The sequence below is a fragment of the Cottoperca gobio genome, chromosome 1 (genome assembly GCF_900634415.1).
Source record: "Cottoperca gobio chromosome 1, fCotGob3.1, whole genome shotgun sequence".
NCBI lineage: Eukaryota > Metazoa > Chordata > Actinopteri > Perciformes > Bovichtidae > Cottoperca > Cottoperca gobio.
Genome location: NC_041355.1, coordinates 3637047 through 3660813, shown reverse-complemented (window position 1 = coordinate 3660813; position 23767 = coordinate 3637047). Strand labels below are relative to the sequence as shown.

At 44.9% G+C, this 23767-nt stretch overlaps 1 protein-coding gene across 2 annotated transcripts in view; it reads left to right on the top strand.

Moving 5' to 3' along the window:
• Window positions 1-380: 380 nt before the first annotated feature.
• The window catches only part of bnc2 (basonuclin zinc finger protein 2), an 88649-nt gene continuing 65262 nt past the window's right edge, over window positions 381-23767 (top strand). For both annotated transcript variants that reach the window (XM_029442462.1, XM_029442471.1), the window contains exons 1-2: window positions 381-567; window positions 1496-1843. In XM_029442462.1, coding sequence (XP_029298322.1) covers window positions 565-567; window positions 1496-1843 — 351 coding nt within the window. In that variant the 5' untranslated portion in view covers window positions 381-564. The remainder of the gene's footprint in view (window positions 568-1495; window positions 1844-23767) is intronic.

The following is a 23767-nucleotide window of genomic DNA, read 5'->3' as shown; positions in this document are numbered from 1 at the left end:
GACGTGCCGGCCGCTCGCAGCGCAAATGGTAATAAGGCAGGGGGACAAACGCTCCCCCCCCACCTTCTCCTGCTCTGCGATGGCGCTTTGCCCCACCTTCCTCCCCCTAGCAGAGGAGGGGTGTGTGTATGTGTGAGTGAGGAAGCGTGCAGCGCGATGTCATTGAGCATCTCAGAGTGGAGCGGCACAGTTGACTCAGTTGAGCCCGCACCGGCCCGGCTCACACACATGCTCACTCGCTCGCTCTCACACGCTCCCGCTCTATCGCACACACACACATTCATACAGACTCAGGCGCTCAGTTCAGTTCCTCAGCGGCTGCAGCGGAGTACAGAGGAGTCAGGGAGAGAGAGAGAGAGAGAGAAGCAGGGAGAGAAGGAAAGAGAGAGGACAGCCGGCACGGCACGGACGTCGAGAGAGGGACATAATCTCAGAGAGAGAGAGAGAGTAGCTAAGGGAGAGAGAAAGGGAGAGAGAGAGAGAAACGGGAGGCAGGGAGAGCTGGATAGCTGGTGGCTCACTCCCACACCTCATCTTCACTTTGCTGGGACAGGCACAGAATTGATGGTAAGAGACATTCATGCATTGTATTTGCTCAACTGTTAGCTTTATAAGATGCTTTTCATGGGACGTTTTATTTTATTTAGTTTACTTAAAAAAACAAAACATTTTTCGCGTGAAACTGTTTAAATTTGTTTCAAATGTAGTTATTTGTCTGCTGTTTTTGGTTAACATTGTAGGATACATTTTACATTTAAGACTCACTGATCACAAAAACATATGATTTACATGGATTACACAGGCTTGCATAGATTTGTTGTTATCCTTATGTGTACATGTGTTCGGTGTTGCAAAGTGCAGATGGGAGCTCCTAAGCTTTTCAACTTTTTCTTTCCTACTTTTTTTTTTTAATTCCTTTAATATTAGAGCACAATATGTCTGAATGTGTGCACGCAGGTAAATGTGCTCCTCTGTGTGTGTTTGTGTTGGGTCCATGTCCAAGTACAACATGACTGACAGATGGATTAAAGCACAAACTGAGGCCACGGGCAGCATCATGCACACCTCCTCGCTAATTCCCATAACCCCCCCTCTTTTTTCTTTAACTCAATTCTTGCTGAGCTTCTCATAAGCCCCCCCCCCTTCATCACCTCCATCTTCCTCACCTCCAGTGCACCGCTCATCTTGCCCTGTCCAAGACGAGGCCCCCGAGGAAATTCACTGCCCTCTTTTCTCTCTTTCTTCTTGAGAATTAACTCCACACACACTCCTCCGCCACCAGAGCTGCCAAGAAACCTCACACACACATCTTCTCCCTCAACTCCCCTCTCACTGTTATCCTTCTCGAGAAGCAGGACCAGCGCGAGACGGAAAAAAAAGGCAACACGACCCCAAAAGAACCCACCTTCACTGACTTTTTTTTTCCTTCTCTCCTCCTTCACACTCCCACATCCCTCATGCCCTCCCTCTCTGTCTCTCCCTCTCTCTGTCTAAGTCCAAGGAGGCAGACTTGGATGTGAGAGGCAGTGAGTGCGACACAGTCCCACAAGAGCCCAGCACAGACCCGGAGCCGCCCAGGCCACCTCCAGTTAAGGCTAACGGACCCACCGACACCGCTGGCGTTTGCACGAGCATCCCCTCCAGTAGCCACAGTAGCAGCAGCAACAGCAGCAGCAAAAGTGGTCTGGGTGGCATTAGCATCGTTAGCAGCAGCGCTGAGGGAGCAGGCGAAAGCTCCATGCAGTTCAGCACCAGACCGCCTAGTGCTGAGCAGCCGGGCTTCATGGGGACATGGCAGCAGCAGAGCACTGACAGCAACCTCCTCTACAGAATGTCCCAGCAGGTACGTCAGCTCAGCCTCACACCCTTCATCATCTCCATCTCTGTGTCTTCGCTCTTTCACTCTCTCCACATTTTTTATATTAATTTTCTATATTCAAGGACCTAACTTTTATATTTCTTCTCTTGGCGTATGTTCAGACTTTTGCTGTTGTGATTCCTACTACCTCTCGGTTTGTGTGTGGAAAAACAGAGAGTGCTTGTGTGTGTGTGTGTGTGTCAGTAGGTGGTTGTGGCCAAATGTTTTGTTTGTGATATTTCAAATTAAGCAGATTACATGCAATTGCATTTTTGCATGTAATCTTTGCATAACTTTTTTCCCCCACTTTTGGAAAATATCAGATTTGATGTTGTGTGTGTGTCTTTATGTTGTTGTTGTACACACACCATGCCTGGAAATGTTTTCATTCATGCAGCCTCTGTGTGTGTGTGTGTGTTCGTTTTACTAATTGAATGCATGAGTTATTCTCTGCCCAATAAAATAACTAAAAATCGAATATTTTGGGCATTTGTAAAAACACATATTTTAATGCAAAATTTGCACAATATCTGATAATTCGTTTATTTCACCATTTGATGAATTATCCCTTGTCCGGTTTCGTTACACACATGCTTAGGGCTCCGTAATTGGTCTATGAGCGGTGTGGAGTTTAAAAGCAAGCAATAGCAGTGTTTTGGTAACCTCAGTGCCGATAAAGACTCGGGAAGGGGCACCCCTCTGGGACCGGCTAATTGACTTCATGTGGCCGAGGCAGGAAGCCCCTCGCGCGGCTACAGAACAGCAGAGGAGCCGTGAATGAACACAGGCTCGCCTGGAAAAGTAATGATGATAACGGATAGCTTGCACCGGCTGAGCAAAGTCCACATTTCCTCCCGACATGTCTCGCCTGTTATTGTGGATGTTACACTGAATTCCTCTCTTGTTTAGTAGCTTTAAAAAAAAATTTTTTTTCAAGCAGCCCAAGTTAGAACAGAGTTATTTTAAGGGACGCGGGGTTTGTGGTTTCGTGGGATAAATGTCAGGTAAGGAAAAGGAAGAGGAGTGAGAGTGTTGTGTTTGTGTGTATGTGTGTGTGTGTGTGTGTGTCCGTTCTCGTGCGCGCACGTGTGTGAGGGGGAGACAGTAAAGATAAGACGATGGTTGTTAGGTTGCAGTTAATCATAGCGGGAGCTGCAAGCTCTCCGTACCATGCACATGCTGTTACACACTCAGGCCACAGCGGCTCTTGCGCAACAGCCGCGGCTCTCTGTTGTAAATGATGAGAAACTTATTCTGTCACCTTGACGGTATTTACAGCCCGTATAGTTTAGGCTATTTTTTTTATTTGTTACATTTGTAATCCCAGAGGTGTAATCGAGAAGGTGAAAGTGATGTGTTAACATTTCCACATCCCTAAATTATGGAATAGGTTATCACATTTCTAAAAGCATCTTTTCCGATATGATTGTGTGTTTCTACATTTCACTCAGCCTAACCTCTACCAAAAGATTATTATTTTTTAATTAATTAATTGCATAACTGCACATTTCATTCAATATCATATTTTTTTTTACAAGCCCCTGTCCTTAATTCTTTCCTAAATAAGCGATCATACACACTATTGATAAGTGAATTGGAAGAGCCAGAGCGCTCCTCTTCTCTTCCTCTCCCGGTATGAAGCAGGTGGATGGGCCCCTGCGCTCAGCATCTGCTGGGACCCCACGTTTGCATCCCCAATCCTTTTTACAAATGCGCACCGTTGTTTCAATATAATCAGCTGTGGGACTCGCTGTTATTTATCCTTCCTCGCACCACTTAGAAGACATCTTCCCATGTTTAGTAGGCATGACATAAATTCTCCGAAGGAAGCCTGTTCCTTGACAGACTCGCCTTCTTGGAATCTAACCGATAATGACTTTGTGTTTGCCGAGGCTGGCGCACCCTGGGGTGTTGGAGGAGAGAAATGCGTTATGGGCTCGTGTTTCAAAATCTCCACTCTCTCCCTTAAAGATCAACTAGGTGACACGAGGGATGCGGTATTTTATCGTTGTTAGGCCAAATTATATTTCCATCTGATCGATGGAGACACAAAACAGCTCTGCGCAGTGCGTTTAGGACAGATGCGGCTGTGGAGAGGAGCAGGGCATCACCAGGACAAAACATTTGGCAATCATTTGGAAATTCCTTGTAAATAACATACACAGGGAGAAGCTTTGGAAAAAGAGAAAAATGGGACTTTAACATGAATGCAGTTATTTCCTGTCGCGATTGAAATGACTATAAATATGCTCGTGCCTGGTTTACAGCAGGTGTCTGATCATCCCGGTGCATGCACACCAGTGACCGATGAAAGTAAAGAAAGGATTTGAAAGGATCAAATTACGAATCAGGAAATCTGATGTTATTCTTTCTCCTCGCTGTGTTTTATAAAGCAACACAAAAAAAAAAGCAGCACCTGTCTCCCCCAGCGTAAAGAAACCTACCTAACATAATGTCAATTTGAAAACGAATGCCATGTCAGAAATGTATTGATTTACTTTTTGTATATTTCTACATTCAAGACATTTTCACGTATTTTATATTTCGCCTGCAATTGTGAATTATTTCACAATGTATAAATGAATGTACTTCCATTTAACCTTAGATGTTTTTAAGACTATGACATATTTCCCTCCATAATATTTGGCTAGAGGGGATCCTGTTACAAATTGGAGAAACAGATGAAAAATAAAGGTGTGATAAATAATTGTTCTTATGTTTTATTAAGTTTGGGGTGTTAAGATTGCATATTGATAACCTATGTACATGCAATCGCTTTTTATTATTGCGTGTTCCTCTAAACTAACGAAATTAACGACAGTGGCGATTAAGACACGACTGCAAGCGAATAATTTACACCTTTCATAACAGGCCTTAATAGGCTTTTAATCTTAGAAGAAACTTGATTTTTTTTTTCTCCCCTACGCCACATAGCAGGAGATTCACAACCTTCATAATCCACGCAAATGTGTCAACAGGAAACAACACGAACAGCATGCAATTTAAATGAAATCAATGAAATGGATTCGATAAATACTGCCTATTTTCTCAGCTTCCTAATGTTCAGAAATCGGTGCACATTTTTTACAAAACACTGCAAGAGGGAACTTTCATAATTGTTTTTATGGAGGAAATAAATACAAACATTAATTAAGGAGTTGAGTTATTTCCCAGGCATTACGGAGTGATAATATTTGGAGCCTTAATTGACCCGCTGCTGTACATGCGTGGCTATGAATATCGACCCTTGCAAGTTAAAAACCCCGGAGTTAAGTGATACCACGAGCCTAATTGGTTCATCAGGGATAATTTCTTAACAATACAACAGCCGTAGGCCGCGTCTTTTTTTATTTTATTATTTTTCTTTTCCGCTTCAAGTCGGAGCAACGTGGGAACAACTCGTAAAAAAAAAAAACGTGCCTTAACCTCCACATGAGGATCTGGTGCTGCCACCCAGGCTTACAGCAGAGCTCGGAGAGAGAGAAAATCATGGTATGTCTTCAATCCCAAACTATCTTTAAAATATCCTCTCCCTTTTCTTTTTTTACAAGTAACGCGGCTTTCTTTGAAGTGCGACATTTGGACTCTGGAAGAGGTGCAGAGGCATTACAGCTTCTGTCTGCTGCCTCTCACACGGACACTTGTATACCAATGCAAGGGCTTATAATGTGCAAATATAATATAGGAATAAATGCAGAATTTTAGACAGTAATAATATTAGCAATAATAATAAACATTGCCCTAAAAAAAAAATAAGTTTTTGCATTCTTTAAATTGCACATGCATTTTTGACACTTTCAAAAAAGAAAAATATTTCTGTATTGTAAATGAAAACAGGCACACAGGCCTGCATTATTTTCCTTTCCTTCACATCATGCATTTGCACATTTTAAGATTCAAAAAAGAAAAGAAAAAGCTGCAAAGGATTGTATTACAACACATATTTATGCATTTTATTCAGTAATGTTAGCCTTATTTTCTTCCACCTTAATAAAAAAAGAAAATTAGAAATGCCTGTTTTTATTAAAGAATCTAATTGTTGGCATTGATCCTGAAAATATGAATATGAAAAAAATCCACCCTAAATATTTACTCTGAATCCCATCTTTCTTTAATATTTTCTCTCTTTATTTCTGTGTCTGGTGTTGTGTATGTACTTTTTGTTTTGATACATTTCACCATCATGCTGCTTGATTTTCCCCTTACTCTATTATATTTCGTTAAAGCACTGCAGCCTATACAATCCTGTCTGTGTGTGTTAAACCTCTGAATGCTGTTAGCTCTCAGGACGTGATGACAGACGTATTAGTGGAATAACATGTTCTGCTTTGTTTTGTCTGACTGAAGAAATGAGGTTGATATTATCCTCTTCAGTGCAGATCACAGAACGCGCTAATCTGCCTATTAACACACTGATACACTTACAGTGGTGAGTGTGCGTGTGCACGTAGTTTTGCCCAGTGGGGTACAGGCGTGATGCATGTTGCATATGTGGTGCATATGCATTGCTTCTCGCCCTTGTGTGTGACTGGGAGGCAGTGATTTGATGCATATGTGTAGAATTATCCACAGTCAGTAAATGTGTGTGTGTGTCGTTACACTCAACTGTTATTATTTCCATGTCTGTCTTTGATGGGTCGTTGCACACGGGGCATATGGATTCCTATACGTACGTGTATCTGGTGTCATGTGTGCGTGTGTGTGTGTGTGTGTGTGTGTGTGTGTGTGAGCTCTGACACTGAAGTTTACGTATGTGCGTTGAGGCGTTTGTGTCTGTGCTTTAGCCATTTATTTTTCTGAGTGGGTGGCTAAATACTCGTATGCCAGTTGTGTAAGTGTGTGTGTGTGCATGTGTGTGTGTGCGTGTGCGTGCGTGAGAGAGAGAGAGAGCATGTGCAGTTTTGTGGGTGTGTGTCCTTTCCTTCAGAGTGTGTGTTTCTGTGTGTTGGCTCTGGCTCCATGTGTGTGTGGGTGCGAGGTGAAGTGTCTCTTGGCTGGCCTTGGCTGGAGAGCTGGAGGAGAGCAGAGGTGAAAGAGGAGATTTGCAGAAAAGACACGCACCACTTCCCCCATTACTACTTTTTCTATATCTTCTTCTTCTACTACGTCTCTGTCTCTCACTGCCTCGTCTTCTCTCACTCGCTTTTCCTTCCCTCTTCCTATTCCCAACACCTCACCCCCCTCCTTTTTTTTTATTTTTTTTTAAATCTCTTCTTCTCGACTGTCTTTCCTACCTAAAACTATCTCCACCACCAGTCCACCACATTCAAAATCTGTTTTATTCCCCAGCTTCCGTCTTCACAAAAAGGGGCTCTTGAGATTGAACCTGTGTAACAAAGGGCCACTTAGGATTACCGCTTATAATAAGACACGAGGACAAGTGTCAGAAGGAGCACGCTGTTTCTTCAACAGGAGGAAGTGACTGGGTGTGCCTCTCAATCAGCCTGTTTGGAGAAGTTTAAAGCTACTTCTTCAGCAGATCCAACCGATAGCACCTAGCCCTCACTGTAAACTTGTGGTTGGCTATTACACTGTTTAATGCAACTATTGCTACTGGCCTTTTCAGAGTGTCCAGATAACATAAGCAAGCGCTGAGAAAGGCCACTGTGGCATTCAGTCAGCGGGCATCTCTCTCTCTCTCTGTCTTTGTGCATATGCAACGATGATGATGTGAGTGTTTCCTGAAGGCAGCATTATTTCTGCAAGAGAGAGCCCAGAAATGGGAGAGTAGAAGTGAGTGGGAAGGTGGCTGCAGCTACTAGTACATTTACTGTATGTGTGTGTGTGTGTGTGTGTGTGTGTGTGTGTGTGTGTGTGTGTGTGTGTGTGTGTGTGTTATTAAGAACCCATCTAGTTTGATGAAGTAGGAGGATGTACAAGGTCCCATTCATGCTGTGGTCCCCACTATATTTACCCAGGCACCAACCAGGGAGATATGACGTCCGCAACATTTTTACTTTTAACTTACTAGCTTCTTGAATCATTTTAATTTATTTATTTTTGCTTGCATCGCCAAACATGTCCTTTGATATTTTATTGAAATCTTAAAAATACATGAATATTATTTGTTTCGGTGTTTAATAAAAGATGTTCTCCATATACGGTAGCACAGCTACAGAACATGTTGAAGTGGATAAAAATCCATATCTGTGATTTTAATTCAATCATTTATTTGTTTGGTTTTCTGGAGTAATACAATGTGAGACCGTGCAGACTCCTCGTGCACACACCTCCGTGCTTTGCCTCACCATCTCTTACTATTATAGCCTTTTTTATAAAAATCCATTTTGACTTTTTTTATCTTTACAGCACATGCATGATCTTGCCAAAAAAAATAAAATTCCACCCCGCACATGGCCATGATCATGTGTGTCCCGGGTCATACGGTAACCTCTGTAGCCGTGCAGCAATGCCCTGCAGGACAGGCGTTATGGGTAAAGCACCGACCCTGACTCTGTGTGCGAGACCCGGGGCAACCAGCGATCAATAAGCATCATGTGAGCATCACTCACGGGTTCTATGTCAGCTGTTTCCTGTTTTTCCTGAGGAGACGGCCGCCTCACCGCCATGGTGAATGCCTGTATAATGGGAAGGATACAGAACGTAGAGACACTATCATGGAAGTCAAAAGGCTTTCTTTATCATATGTCTGGCAGGGCAGCGCGCTGTGCGCTTTGTGTGTGTGTGTGCGCGAGTGTTGAGGAACGATAGAAATGCAGAGACCATCTGCTCTGCTCTTATCAGAGGGCTGAGTGGTGAAATCTACTAGAGCTGAGTCTTTCCCAGAGACTCCTCTTCGTCCTGTGGGCATGTGCATGTACAAGGAAAGACATTTATTTCCTTCTTCTTCTTTATTTACTGTTATTATGCGAGTTGCTTTCGACAAAAATAATCAATAACGCGGCGGTAATCTGAATAGAAATGTAAACGTGTAACATTAAGGAGATTCATGGGATATTTTAGGCTGTTGTGTTGGTGTGATTTGTTTTAAATGAATATAGTGCTCAGTGTGGCAGCTTAACAGGGCTTTAGTAAACTCAGCCATGTGTGTGGCATGTGATTAGACCCTCACTGCAGTGAGACAAAGATGTAGAATAATACAAATAGAGGAAATACATAGTAATTATATTTCTTTTTATATTTGTGCAGTTTTTTTTGCATTTGGTTATATTTTAGTTTCTTTTTCTCCCCCACTGCTGTTTTAAAAACAATCCTGCTGGCTGTTTCAGCAACTGAACACGACTCCTTTCTCTGTTTTCTCCTTCGGTCATTTTCTGCATTTCTTCATTCAAAAGAGCTTCTCTTGGTTATTTGTCTTTGGGTAGTTTCCTGCAGTGGGAAGAAGTCGCCGGTGTGAAAAGGAAGTGTGTGTTTGAAGGGCCAGTCGCTCAGGATGTCACCACCCCGCCACTGGATAATGAGGGGGACATAAGCACAGGGCCAGGGCAGCAACACACACACACACACACACACACACACACACACACACACACACACAGACACACTGTGACACGACAGGAATGCAGCAGCTGTCACCAAGGTCCAGGCAGTTATGAAAGGGTTGAAGTATAGTCGTGTCTTCTGTGTGTGTGTGTGTGTGTGTGTGTGTGAAGTGGCAGTACCAGGGGTCACGGGGGTGTTGAGCTGGGATGGGCCCACGTTGGCTTCGGTGACCCAGAGATCGCCACCGGCAGAGAGGACCAGCACACGTAATTGACTTAAGTATAAAGAGACGGAGAGAGTGAGAGGAAACCTATACATTTTCTCTGTAGTATTTTAAGACATGGCCACATGGCAGAGACATTGTTGTGAGAGGCTGTTCTTTCCCGTCCTGTGTCCAGAGGAAGGTGACATTAGGTGTGACCTGTGTTAAGTGACAGGAACTTGGGCATACTTTCACCACGGCTTCTCCCTTTTCCTGTTATTCCTCAACTCCTGTTATTTTGTTTTCTTTGGAGCCGCGCCAGGACAACGGGCAAAAATTGACAGCCTTCTATTTTTACGTCCGTCTTAAGGACCCCCGTCTGCTCGCTCTGCCTGCCAATTTGCCCCATCAGCAGTGGCAGAGAAGAAGAGCTCTCAAGGCACCGAGCCTTTCATTTCTTTCTGTTGGCGGTGTGGCTAATGCTGTCACTGTTATTTGAAAAAGCACTCAGGGTGAATTGCTATTATTATTGTTAAAACCATCATCATCATCAGGCTTATTTATGGTTATGGATAATTATGGTAATTTTGTTCAGGGCTCACAGTGGACTCCATCTCTTTCGCCTGCTAATCCGACATGTACTGTTAAGTGTGTGTGTGTGTGTGTGTGTGTGTGTGTGTGTGTGTGTGTGTGTGTGTGTGTGTTTGCAGGCATTTTCGTTGTGCTGGCAAATTACCAAAGTTGTTGTGCAAAGAAAAGGTTTTACAGGTAACAGTGATTTCATGTCTAAAGTTCAAATGTGAGGTGAGGAGAGCTGAAGAATACATACGTTACATCTCTTAATGCATACGTTGAACTCTTTGGCTTTTGTGTTTGTGTGAGGATCCCCCCCCCCCCCCCCCCCCACACACACACACACACACTATTTTCTGTTTCATTTCTCCCTCTCGGTCTTTTTCGCTGCAATGTTTTACTCTCCGTCTATCTCTCCGCTCTGTTCTGTTCTGACTCCAGCTCACCGTGGAGATTTGATTGCTAGAGGCCCAGGGAGGATTTTAGGGAGGTTCTGGAGAAGGGAGGCTAGTGGTACAGACTGGGGTAGGCTTGTAGCCAACATACACACACACACACACGCACACACACACACAAAGACATTCAGTCCTACAGGCATAGATACCTGCTTTCACACACTCCTTTATTGTACCTCTTCTTTACACGTCTTTGTGTGTAAATTGCTTCCTAACTATGTTGTCATTTTAAACCCTTCTGAAAAAGAAACTTGAGTCTTAACTCATTAGCTACTTTTTGTTGTGAGCAAAGTGTTAAAGCAACATGTGTAAGCGTTTGTTTGCTCTCTGTGCTGACTTTGTAAAGATGTTTGCGCTGTTGGATTAATAACATTTAATGGCCACTGTTAAATGCAGCTGCCTTGGCATCCCACAGCTCGTGTTTTTCTGGCAAACTGAGACTCTGGGTGGCTTTTTGTTTTCGTGAGTGTGTGTTGTGTGTGTGTGTGTGTGTGTATACACAGAGCAATGAAATACCACAGTGTGTGTGTGGGCTGGGAGAGGCATTGTGTGTGTGTGTGTGTGTGTGTGTTGTCGCCGAGCATACCTGTTCACACTGCTGAATTGAACCTCTCTGCATATGAGCAGATGACATATTGAGCAGCATTGCGCTTCACTTTCTAACAATCTATATCGTCAATTAAGTCACAAATGATCTAATTAGCCGAACCGTGATACACATGAATTGGTTTGACCCTGTATCCGCGGCAACCAGCCAGAGGCGGGAGGCCACCGTGCGTGACCTCTGGCACCGCACACTGTCGGGCGTCCACCTCTCGTGACATTCATTGTGCAATTGATAGTGACGGCTTTCAGGACGGAGCAAAGTGAGAAGTCTTGTAAAGAAAAAAAGCTCTGTTTTTCAGTGTGTGTTAAAATATGTATTTTGTGTTGTTGAGACACACACACACACACACACACACACACACACACACACACACACACACACACACACACACATGTATATACTTGCTTTCTCTATGTTGATGTTTTCCCTGTAAATGGTCTAAGCCGCCTCTTCCATTGTCGGGAAACGCACTCAGCGATAAGTGCTTTGTTGGAGCCCCGTTCGCTGCATGATGTGTGTGACTCTGACTGGCATTTAATATTTCATAGCATTTAATCCATTTGATATGTTTCCTCCGAATACAAAAAAACAAAACACATTTTTTTTGGGAGCTTTTGTTTCCTTTATCCAGGCCATTACTTCACAGCTTGTTGATCAGTTTAGATTTGTAAAGCGTGGCAACAAGGGATTTATCACACAGAATTACTGCTATTCTTCTGCACCACCATAAAGCTGATACATTTAGCATCTTGATTGTGGCTAAAACGGGGGCCTCGTGAGGCCAAATCAATGGGCGACCAAATATAACTTAATAACATAAATAACACAAACGTCAGAAGAGAGATTCACTGCAGTAACAATGTGAAACGAGAGCACTTAAAGAGCAGTCGCGTTTACAGGATATAGCGGCAAAGAAAGATAGCGCATTATGACAAAGAAGAGGAAAAGGAGCCGGCAGCTTGTGCATCAGTCAGAAGGTGAGGAGGAGGCTCTCTTTGAGATCAATTGGTAATAGGCTGAAGTCACAGAGGCGATTAGAGGCGTCGACTTGCCTGTGTTGTAAATGCTGTCAGATCTGTTAAAGGAAGCCTAATACCTCTCAGGTTGAAAGCTGTAATAACATCAAGTGTAACTGGATCCGCGGGGAAGTGCAAGTGAGTCTGCTTATGCGTGAGTGGGAAAGGAACGGGCGGAAGACGAAAGTGTTTTATTGTGTGTGCAACATCGAGGTGTGTTTGCGTGTGTGTGTATCCGTGGCATAAAGCAGCAGCAGCACGCACAATGGCGAGAGCCGCGGGGTTGCTCCTGGCATTTTTTCGGCCACCAGATGCCTGTCACTGCTTTAAGGAAGGGAAAAAAAAAAAAAAAAGCAGGGGATGAGGAGGGGAGAAGGACAAAGAGGAGGGAGGGAAAGATGGGAAGTGGGAGGGGGGGGGGGGGGCACCACTGTTCAAATCATGTCACGTAGCGCTAATTCATCCAGCCTCATTAGAGAGAGGGAAGGGACCAGAGGGCCTCTCTCAGGACAGGGCCCGGGCTCAAACACACACACACACACACACACACACACACACACACACACACACACACACACACACACACACACACACAGATATATGCATACACTCATTGTCTCAGTTTTTCTCTGGCACATACTTACACACAGGTCCAATTTTTCTCTTCCTCACACACACACACACACACACACACACACACACACACACACACACACACACACACACACGCACGCACACACACGTAGACACACATACACAGATGACACTGGCACATGGCGCAGTGCGGGGGCAGTTTGGGGAATAGGAAATTGCCTTCTCAGGAAGGCCCCGGCCAATTAAGGACCTGACCGTATTGAATGTCAAGTGTTAATTTAGGCTCCCCCTCCTTCCCTCGCTCCAACCCCCACCCTCACCCTTCAATTTCCCAGCACTGGTGGGGGGAGTGTGTGCGTGCGTGTGTGTCCCAGAGATGAGCAAATACATGTCAAGCCAAAGTTGATTGCTTGCTCCGTATTATGTGTCGCAGGCAAGTGGCAAATGTGCTCCCTCCTTTTAGCCTCTCGCGTACCCCCTGAGGGACACCGCGATGGTAGGAGGAGGAGAGAGTGAGGATTAACTGTACCGCAGTGATAAGAACGGGGGGGTTCACACTGGGGAGGAAGGGGGAGAGGGGGGGGGGGGGGGGGGGGGGAGAGCAAAGGGGACAGACAGGGAGAGAAGTAGAAAGAGGGCACAGGGTTTGTTTGATCTCATAGGACTGGGTGGTGACTTTGATAGTCTTTTAATTGCCTTCATTTTCGCAGAGGTGACGTCCATGGCAGACTCTCGCACAGTAAATACTTTTAAATAGGGAATGTGTAAATTTCCTTTACAGTTTAGAGCCACTTATTTAAAAAAAAAAAACAACTAAAGAAGCTCTCTTAACTTTATGAGAAACTTCAAATGATGTCAACGCGATGGCTCTGCATTAGCTGTTGGCATGCAGGGGCAGACAAGGTTGTTTGTGAGTTGGACTGATGGTAAATGCCCACCTCCTTACCTCCATGATCTAATAGACATCCACTTAGTCTTAATGGGCAGATTCCCTTTCTCCTCTCGTGATGACTGTTGCACTCTTTAAAGGTGGAATTGCCTGCTTGTCTTTCCTATCACCCGCTCAACCCCCCCCCATCGCCCCTCCTTTAGCCTCTGTATCTCATGTCCACTACCTCTCTCTTAGGATAGAGGGGAGTATTTCTAACAAAATAAATATTAATGCATCGCTCGCATTCACACCAAAAGCCAATTCTCCTGCTTTAGCCAGCCCTCTGGCTACATCTGTTAGTCAAAGGCTCTTTGTTTTACATTCACACCCGTGTGTTTTACATCAACATGTGTGCCCGACTTTATGTGGGTGTGTGTGTGTGTGTGTGTGTGTGTTTGTTTGTGTGTGTGTCCCCGGTGATAGTAGTGATGTTGTGAAATTGAATAGAGAGGGTGAGTATTGATCATTTCCCCCTGTGTGTTATTAGTGCCTGCTGCTACTGACAAAGAGAGCATGAGCCACCCGCACAAAGACAAACTGACACACACACGAACACACACACGCACACACACACACACACACACACAGAGCCGTTGTTTACTCAAGAAATACAGTATGTTGTTTGCATGTTTTGACAAGCGTAATATATTGCCTAAACAGGAGAAAAGTATACTTTCCTGCAAAATATCAACATTATTGTTCAGAATTTCTGGTGGAAACCTGTGAAATTGCAGCTCCTGCAGTGTTATGACAGACTGCGTTATGTGTCACTGACTTATACGCGTCAAGGGCCTTTTCAAATGGAGCCAATTTTTGTCCTCTCGGCTCACACACACAAATCTACGTTCTTTATATTACAATCTACTTTGTCAATCTGCTGTAAGTGATGACACGTTTTGAGTTCACAAAGGTCACGGTGAAGTGTAATTCAATCTCTGAACACTGATATCCTAACAGCCATACGTACAGGCCTCCAGGGCCAGGGGAGACAGAGGGTGTTAAAGCCCAGTGTAAGTGCTCCGTCTCTGGGTAGATAGTGATGTCCGCAGGGCCTCTGGAGCTCCAGTGGTCAGGCAGGACTGAGAAGTCTGTCAAGCCCTAATTGATCACCCTGACCTGGGGAGATGAGGATAAAGGGAGAGGGGTGCGGGACATAGAGGGGGATAGATAAGGCCAAAGGGAAAAGAAAGAGGAAATTGTGCGACTCGTGGCTTAATCTCTCTGGATTGGCCATTTCCCCCCTCTGGATGATAGATATAGTAGGCCTAGTGTGTGACACAGATGGATAATGCACACGTCTGGGGTGATAGAGTTATAAATTAACACATTACTGGACCTTAATGTGGACTACTGTGGATGACCCCACGCCAACATCATCAACCCTCCAGGCGCATACACACACACACACACACACACACACACACACACACACACACACACACACACACACACGCCTCTCGCTGATGTGTCGAGCTGAGCTCAGGGTGCGTATAGTACTCCTCAAGTGGCATTGATTTGTTAAAGTGCTGAATTAGCAGAAGAAGTCCAGCTGCTCGCGCTTCTCTACTTTCTTTCCTTTTTTCTGTGTTTTACAAATTCGTTGTTGGAACTTCTCCCCCTCAAACTCTTTCAGGGAGTGAGCGAGTGCTTCGCTCTTCTTGCTCAAAGCAATGATTTTCCTCTCTTTCTGCTTCACTTTGTTCACGCAGCACTTTCTTGTCTCCCTTCTCTGTGTGATTGACCCACTCCTTTACCCGACAACACACCTTTTACTCGGTCACAACTGCTCCTTCAAAACAGCTTCGCTCCTCGGTTGTCCTGGCAAAAGCCTGTTTCTACCCCCCCCCCCCCCCTCCTCCTCCTCCTCCTCCTCCTCCTCCTCCTCCTCTGTCTCCAGCTGGAAGGTTTCACCTAAAAAGAACAGTTGGTTTTTCTCTCCTTCTTGTGGCCCACACAATACTGCCAGCCAAAACTGTTATGTCCCTGACTTTGAGACTGGAAGGGAAGTGGTATGTGTGTGTGTGGCTGGGGATTGGTATTTAATAGCCAGACATACAGAAGAACTAATATCCAGAGCAGCAGTAGCCTGCACATTGTAAGGCCACACACAGTGACAAGGTCCTACTCAGCTCGCTGTATTTAAAACTCACCCGACTCCTGCAGTGCAAAGCAATGGCTTATACATGTACAAGCTAACCGCATGAATTCCACTGGTGTAAATGTAATTTAACAACAAATGAGTGCTTCTGGAAACTGAGCAGCGTACAGTAAGGGTCACTGGTCCCTCTGTCTGCTGAGTATGTAGTGGTGTGTTGTACTTGGGCTTATGAGTTGGACAGACTGTCTGGCTTTCTGAGTCCGAGTCAAGGCCCCTGGCCAAGAGGTGCAGATTTGTTAGTGTCTGCTCCATTATCACCCATCACTCTCATGGTGTGTTGTGTGTGTGTGAGCGCGTGAGGAGGAGGAGAGAGAGAGAGAGAGAGAGAGAGAGAGAGAGAGAGAGAGAGAGAGAGTAAAAAGACTGTCCCCCTCTTTTTCTTGCTTGCTGTGGTCCAGCCCAAACATTTACCATCTGGTGACCAGTGACTGACCCTTTTCTTGTCCCACACACACACACACACACACACACACACACACACACACACACACACACACACACACACACACACACATGCATAGACATATACACACTGAGTGCCGGACTGCATCCAAGTGATGAGTGAGTGACCACCCGACTCCCCCACCTCCTCCCCTGCCGAGTGTCCGTCTCTGCCAGACCTCCCAGGTCCCTCCCCTCACTGCACATGATTGGTCGATGAAAGGTTGATGGGCGACTGATCTGTCCACAGCTCCAATAAAATGCTCAATAAAGCACCGATTCCGGCTCTGACGGGTCTAATAGAAAAACACCTAAGAGGAAAAAGCACCTAAACACACATACAGTACACACGGGTGCACACATACATACAGAATTGTGGCCCAAAATAAGCACATATCTCCTCGCTACTTTAAACCACATTGCTGTTTTTTAGCTGTTTCTTTTGTTTGCTTGATTTAGTTAGGCCCCCTTGTGCTACAGTCAGATATATATATCTTAATATATATATATATATATTGTATGTTCTGTTCAGAGTCTATTCTCTCTAACCCTAACCCTAACCCTAACCCTAACCCAACTTTTTGATGACAGATTAATTGTTTAAGTCATTTTAAAAGATAGATAGATACTATACATATATATATATATATATATATATATATATATATATATATATATATATATATATATATATATATATATTGTCACTTTGGGTTTTGGATGGTTGGTCAGACATATATTAAATTGTTTTAGATGAAATGATTAAAAGCGATGAACCCAAAAAGTAATAGCCAGATGAATAATTAATTGTCAGCCGTATTCCACATATCTAATAAAATAAACTTGGAATAGGAAGTATATTTGGTTGACAGGAAAGACTAGTGGTTGTTTTTGTGTGCAGTGAGGTGCAACAAGAGAAACAAGGGCGTGTGTGTCTGCTCTGCCTGGGTGACAGAGACGTGAGCGCCAAGGTCAGAGGCAGAGAAGAAGTGACACATGCATCACAGGGTTGTGACATGCCAGGGTCACGCCAAAGGTCACGCTGGCTGTCCAGAGAGTGTGTGTGTGTGTGTTTTTGTGTGTGTGTGAAAGTGTGAAAGTGTATCAAGAAGTGACCGTCACCTTTAAAGGAAACGGGAAGAAGAAGCAAACTCAACCTCTGCTTCTCTTGGGCAGTGCAGCCAGGGGAACAAGGATTGAGCGGAGAGCAGGTCACAGGCAAGGTCTAATAGTAGTGTGATGTTGTGACTACAACTTTCCCTTTAGGTTACCAGCAGGGAGGAGACAGAGAGAAAGAGAGAGTGAAAGAGAGAGGAAGTGGAGTGTGTGGGGAGGGTGAAAAAAAAAGAATAGACGGAGCGACGTAGAGAAACGGAGTGAAAGCACAAGTGGAGCATCTCAGCAAGAAAAACACTTAAAGTGAGGGATAGTGAGCGGGGATGGGGGTACGCAGCCGAGGGACTGAAGGAAGGAGGAGGAGGGAGAGGGAGCGAGCGGCCTTGCGTCCCTCGCCTGAGGCTGATGCATTGTGACAGTCACTTAGAAGGATTTCACTTCCCCTAAACTGTGGCTTGCAGGAAGAAGCACCATAACTTGGGACAATTATGGGCTGAAGGAGATATGACAGGACACATGCAGAGTGAGCCGCAGAGGGAGGGAGGAAGTGAAGCAAGGAGGGTGTGAAGCAAGGACTGTCTGTGTATGTGTGTGTGTGTGTAGGAGAACACCATCATATCATCTGCTTGCATTTGGCAGATTGGTCTGTATATGTACAGGACATATGCTGTCCAAATACTGTGTGTGTGTTTGTGCGCGCTTGCCTGTGGAGGCCAGGGAGGGGTTCTTGCTCGGTGCACGCCATGTCAGGGAGGGCCGGCGTCTCGCTCCTCATGGTACCGTATGTTACCACTCTGCCTCCCTCATTCCTTTGCCTCATGTCTGTAACTTAACCTGGTGACGGAGGGTAGGAGGGAGAGGAAAAAAGAAAAAAAAAGACAAGAAGTTGGATTTAAATGCAGCCAAGAAAACATGCCCGATTTTTTTCTTCTTCTATTCTTTGGTTGATTTGATTCCTTCCTGTGATTTCTCTTTTTGCATGCTAATAGTTTGGTCTTTGGTGTCCTGATAAGTGTCCCAAAGGTTCTTTTCGCTACAGTACATCGTATGTATGTGTGCTGCAAGCTCTGCCAAGAATGTCACTGTAATTTGAGTGTAAGTGGATTCCAAGAAATACACTTTTCCTGTTTCATTGAGTCGTTTTGCTTTCAGCGCTATTATGTCCTTCGTGCGAGTGAGGTGCTGGTGAAATTGTCTCTCTGGTTTTTTTCTTTGGCCTGTGTCTTTCTGCATGGCACCTACAGTTACAGTTCACCTACAGTTCTCTTATTTCTCTTTCCCTTTGTGTGCGTCTGTCTTTGTGTGTGTGTGTGTGTGTGTGTGAGCCCAAAGCGATAAATAATGACAACAGCAAAAAGAGCTTTCATTTTGAAAAATACTACACTTGACCGCTCGGTGATACCATCTATTCAAACATAAACAGACAGATGTGCGTCTCTCCTTCTGTCTTTATCTCCCCTCCTCAGTTCTTTATGTCTCCTAGATGTTTTTATATCCTTACATGTTTAACAGGCAAACGCACAACTGCCACAGTCCATGTGTAACTCATAGAAATCAATCAAAGTGAGGCTAATTTAGTATTTTGTACATGCCTTATTACTGCCGTTTTAGGTATTTAAGATCACAGGCATGGGAGGTTAGGGGTTGGAGTTTATCTTCATGATTGATCTGCTTTGTTAGCAGGGGAAAGTCCTGCAAAATGTTCTATCATTCATTTTTTTTGAAAGTTAAAACAGCATTTGATTTCATACAGTAACCGCCTCCAGTGTTAGCTGCCGCTGCGAGATATTTGATTTTGAAGATATGGATGAAAATATTGTGAAGATAATGATTCCAGTTTTCCCCGAAGTGATGTGTGAACTAAGCTTTAGTCTTTCGTCCTCACCACGGTCCCTCCCCGCTTTGCTCCCTACTCATCAGTATGGCGTCCGTGTTTGCTGAGCTGGCTTCTGATAGACTTTCGTTTGGTTCGGTCATCTGAGAGTTGGTATTAGCTCTTCCTCTCTCTCTCTCTCTCTCCTTCCGTACCGCTCTCCTGTGGGTTTTATTCAGATGCACCTCCACACTGGCTGTGTGAGGGAGTAACGGAGGGATGAATGGAGGAATGAGGGAGGGAGGGGCACACTGGGACTGAGGTTGAGGGGTATTAGACCCATGAACACAGCTGGGACCCCGACTATCAAAGAGATGGTAATGACCGTCTGCTAGCATTAGAGAATCAGGGATGAAAAAATGGCCAACAAACCCACTGAGAGGAGAGAGTTTGGCACTGTGTCGAGCCTGAGCAAGTAACCACCGCTGCCACCTCCCGCCTTGTGTCCTGGGGACTAATGAGTGAGAACTAATGTTGACAGATTTGACTTTGCGAGAAGTAAAAAGGTCCAGAAGAAAAAGAGGTAGGTTCGGGTGAACGCTAGACCCCAAAACAGTTTGTTGGTAGTGTTCAGACAAAACAAAATGCATCCTCCTCATTCATTTCAATGAGACCACTGCATTGGCGCAGTCAAGACTCAACCTTTAACGCATTGCAACTGTGTGGCCAATCAAATATCATGGATACAACTATAGTCTCTGAGATAAGGCTTAAGAGTCAAACTGGACGTGTTGGAGTGTCTTACATTGTCTCACCCATAGCAACACGTCCACACGTCCACACACAGCCTTTTTGTTTTTTTTAACACTGTGCTATTTTGGGTCTGAACGGCTGCTAAAAATGTTCTTAAGCAAACAAAAAGACGGAAGAAGATCCCAGAAGTTGTGCAAGTATTATGTTTAATCACGCACCTGCTGGCTGTCATTAGCCTGTAGGTAAAAAAAGAAGAAGGGCTGCTTCCCGCTCCTTAGTGCCTATTACCCATAACGCCTTGCAGCAGTCATTAACCGTGACAGGGGTCAAGAAGGGTCGTGGGCTAAGCACTCCATCGGCTATAGAGTCAATAAAAGACTCATGTCTGTCCACGATGTATAGTATAGTGATCTATTTAAGCGACAAAGCAATGTGCATTTGTACGTCGGTGGTGTTTGAGAGGAGATTACTAGTCAGTAGATTATGTTCTATGTTGTGACTTGCTGAAGCTTCTCCCATTGAGGTTTGAAGTACAGTAAGACCTCTTTACAGTGTATCTTCACTGACAAAACAAATCTGTTTACAAAAGGTGCAACCGTGGACTGAAGAGCACACATCTTTTCTGGCCCCAAGTCCATTTTTACCACTGGTAGCTGCAGCTCTCCATACAGTCCATGCAGCCTTAAATAATTCATCTCCTCTCGCTCTGCCTCGTTTTGCACTCTCTCTCTCTCTCTCTCTCTCTCTCTCTCTCTCTCTCTCTCTCTCTCTCTCTCTCTCTCTCTCTCTCTCTCTCTCTCTCTCTCTCTCTTTCTCTCTCCATGTCGCTCTCTGTTGCTCCCTCCCTTTTTTGCCCCCCCCCCCCCCGTTCCTTTTAGCGCTTGCTTCATTTGTTTGCTTTGAGGAGCTAAATCTTGTTTGCGCGTATTAATAAATCAAGGCGGATTATCTCCCCCCCCCTCCCTCTACCACAGCCCCCGTAGCATCCTAGCCCTCTCTGCTTACACTGTATTTGCGGCCGGGTGGCTATGTTTGCTGAATGCCTTCCCCCCCCTCCCAGAGAGGCCTAGTGCGCTAGGCTAATTAGATTAATTCCGATGCCTGTAATGATTGCTCGCCATCTATTTTTAATGACTGGTGCATATCAAAGAGTAGTAAAGCATGCTACAAGCAAGGCCTGCCCCTCTCCCCCAGCGTGTCAGGCGCTGTAGGGGGCACTGGCTTAGTGTTGAATGTTAGCATGTTGTCATTGTGTGTGTGTGTGTGTGTGTGTGTGTGTGTGTGTCACTGCAGGCTAAGAAGGAACATGTGTTCAGTTTGGCCTCTGCCCGGCCTCGTCAGAAAAATAAATAGAACACAAATAAATAAATTAGCATCCACTCGATGACATGACATCGTGATGTTTCTGTGGTTGTGATATACATGCTTCCAGCTGTTGGTGTCTCTGGGCGCTGCTCATACGAAATCTTTTGTTTTTATTTTTGGAGGGACTGGAAAGTATAATAGAGAAGGAGTTTCGGTTACGCAGTAGAAGAGATGCAGAAATAGATTTAAATGGGTATAAACTAAACAGTGTTACCTTGTTGTGCTCTATTAATCCCATCTGATGTTTTTCTCTCTCTCTTGCAAAACATATCCTTTTTTTCCCTGCCCCCCCCCCCCCCCCCCCCTCTCTCTTGTACTAAATCAAAAAGTAAACCTTCTTCATAGTATGTCATTAAGCATTAAGCCATGGCTTACACCTTGCCATCCCTGAGCAAGTGTGTTCATCACCCCTCTTTATGCATTTGAGATGTTTCTCATCTTTAATAGATAGATCCAAGTCTCTTCCCTCTTTCTTCACCCCTCTGTCTCTTGGCCCTGTAAAAGGGAGTATAAATATTTGAGAGGCAAGCAGCTCAAAAGTGGGGGAAAAGGGGCGTTTAGCGAAGCCATTTGGAAACACAAATTTGAAATGAGAGACTGTGAAGAGTAAAGGAGAGATGACAGGAAGGGCACAAGAAGCAGAAGTTCTTTCAGAACAAGCCTTCCACATACATATATCTCTCTCTCTCTCTCCTGATTTCCCTTTTTCTGTTCCTCTGTCTAATGCTGAATAAATACGTGCAACTTACGCTCTCATACACACACAGGGTAGATTTCCATAAAATATTAAAGAAGGTGTTTCCTGTAATTATAGCACTGTTTGCCTCTGCCTCAAAGCCTGATCTGTAATTAAACAGGATTGCACACGCATATGCCAAAGTAAAGCACGCACAAACACACCTACACGCCCCCCAGACACACACACACACACACACACACACACACACACACACACACACACACACACACACACTGAGCGAGGTGCAGATTTGTGAGTAGATCGCTGTAATTCATACTCTCCCATAACACATGCTCAAATTTGTACACACACACACACACACTCAATGGACTCATTCATAGCCAAGTACTCATAGACATCAATGCTTGAGTAAACACACACCTTTACTTCCTCACACACACACACACACACACACACACACACACACACACACACACACACACACACACACTGATATATACACCCATCTTTACTTCGTTCCCACAAGGAAAAAAAAAAATTCAGGAGTCTGTAATATGCTATCTTTCCTAGACACCCTATTGTGATGTTATCTCCATAACTATCCATATATTGATCCACCTCGCTCCTTCCTCCTCTTTAATTCTCTCTCCATCTGCCCCCCCTCCCTTCCACCCGGCCCTTATCTAATCTGGCTATGCCACTAATGGCAGCCATTCCCAGCCATGAACAAGTGCCATAATGTGCTCTGGTAAGCCGTTATGATGTGAAATGACCCTATTGATTGGCTTGCATCCCCACTGACAAAAAAAAGAAGTGGCGGCAGTCACTTATTACTGTTAATGAGCTGTGGGATGGGCCCTAAGTGGCACGGCACACGTGCGCACACACACACACACTCACACACACACACATGCATGTGCGTACAAATGCAGACTTGTGCACTTTGCATAATTGTGGAGGCATCACTCCTACCTGTCTGTGTCCCGCCACATTTCAGCTCGTTAGCGATGGGAGGTCCCACCGTGTGGGCGAGTGACGAGCTTTTAATGGCCGCCACTTGGTTTTGTCATGTCGCGTTTTCGATGACTGTTGCATCTGTTTCTATTTTTGCGTCTGTTGTACACACCTGGTGTGTTTGTAATGAACATAGCGAAACACTGCCACTTAGTCTGACAAATGATACAAGCTTTTGCTTTTTGAGTAAAGCGTGTTTTAGCACAGAAGCCCAGATGTGAGTTGATGTAGGCCGTGTAATGGGAGCTGTAGCAGCGGTAAGTGTAATGATGGCCAAAACAAAACTGGGAGGTTTGGTTAGACACCAGTGTGTCGAGGCCACAGGCGTAGATCTGACTCTGACACTGTGCCGTGTAGACAGACGAAGGGTGTGTATGCCAAGCTGCTTTATGAGTGAGGGGAATCTTCTCTTCGTTATGTGTGTGTGTGTGTGTGTGTGTGTCTGTGTGTGTGTGTACGTATGTGGCCGCCGCGTGTTTTCCAAGCTGGCAGCGCCTCCCGGGGATAATCCATGGGACACATCCAATCAGCCGCAGTGAATGTGCGACACATGTTTTTTTATTCAATCTTCTTGTCTTTTCATCTTCCGCCACCACCAGAACGTTTCCTGCTATTTTCTTCCCAGCTCGAGACAAACGAATAACAGATGTGAGAGTTTGGAACGTACCCTCCCCTCCACCTCTCCCCCCTTCCCCTCCTCCTGCGCTGTGACTAGTCTGTGACAACCT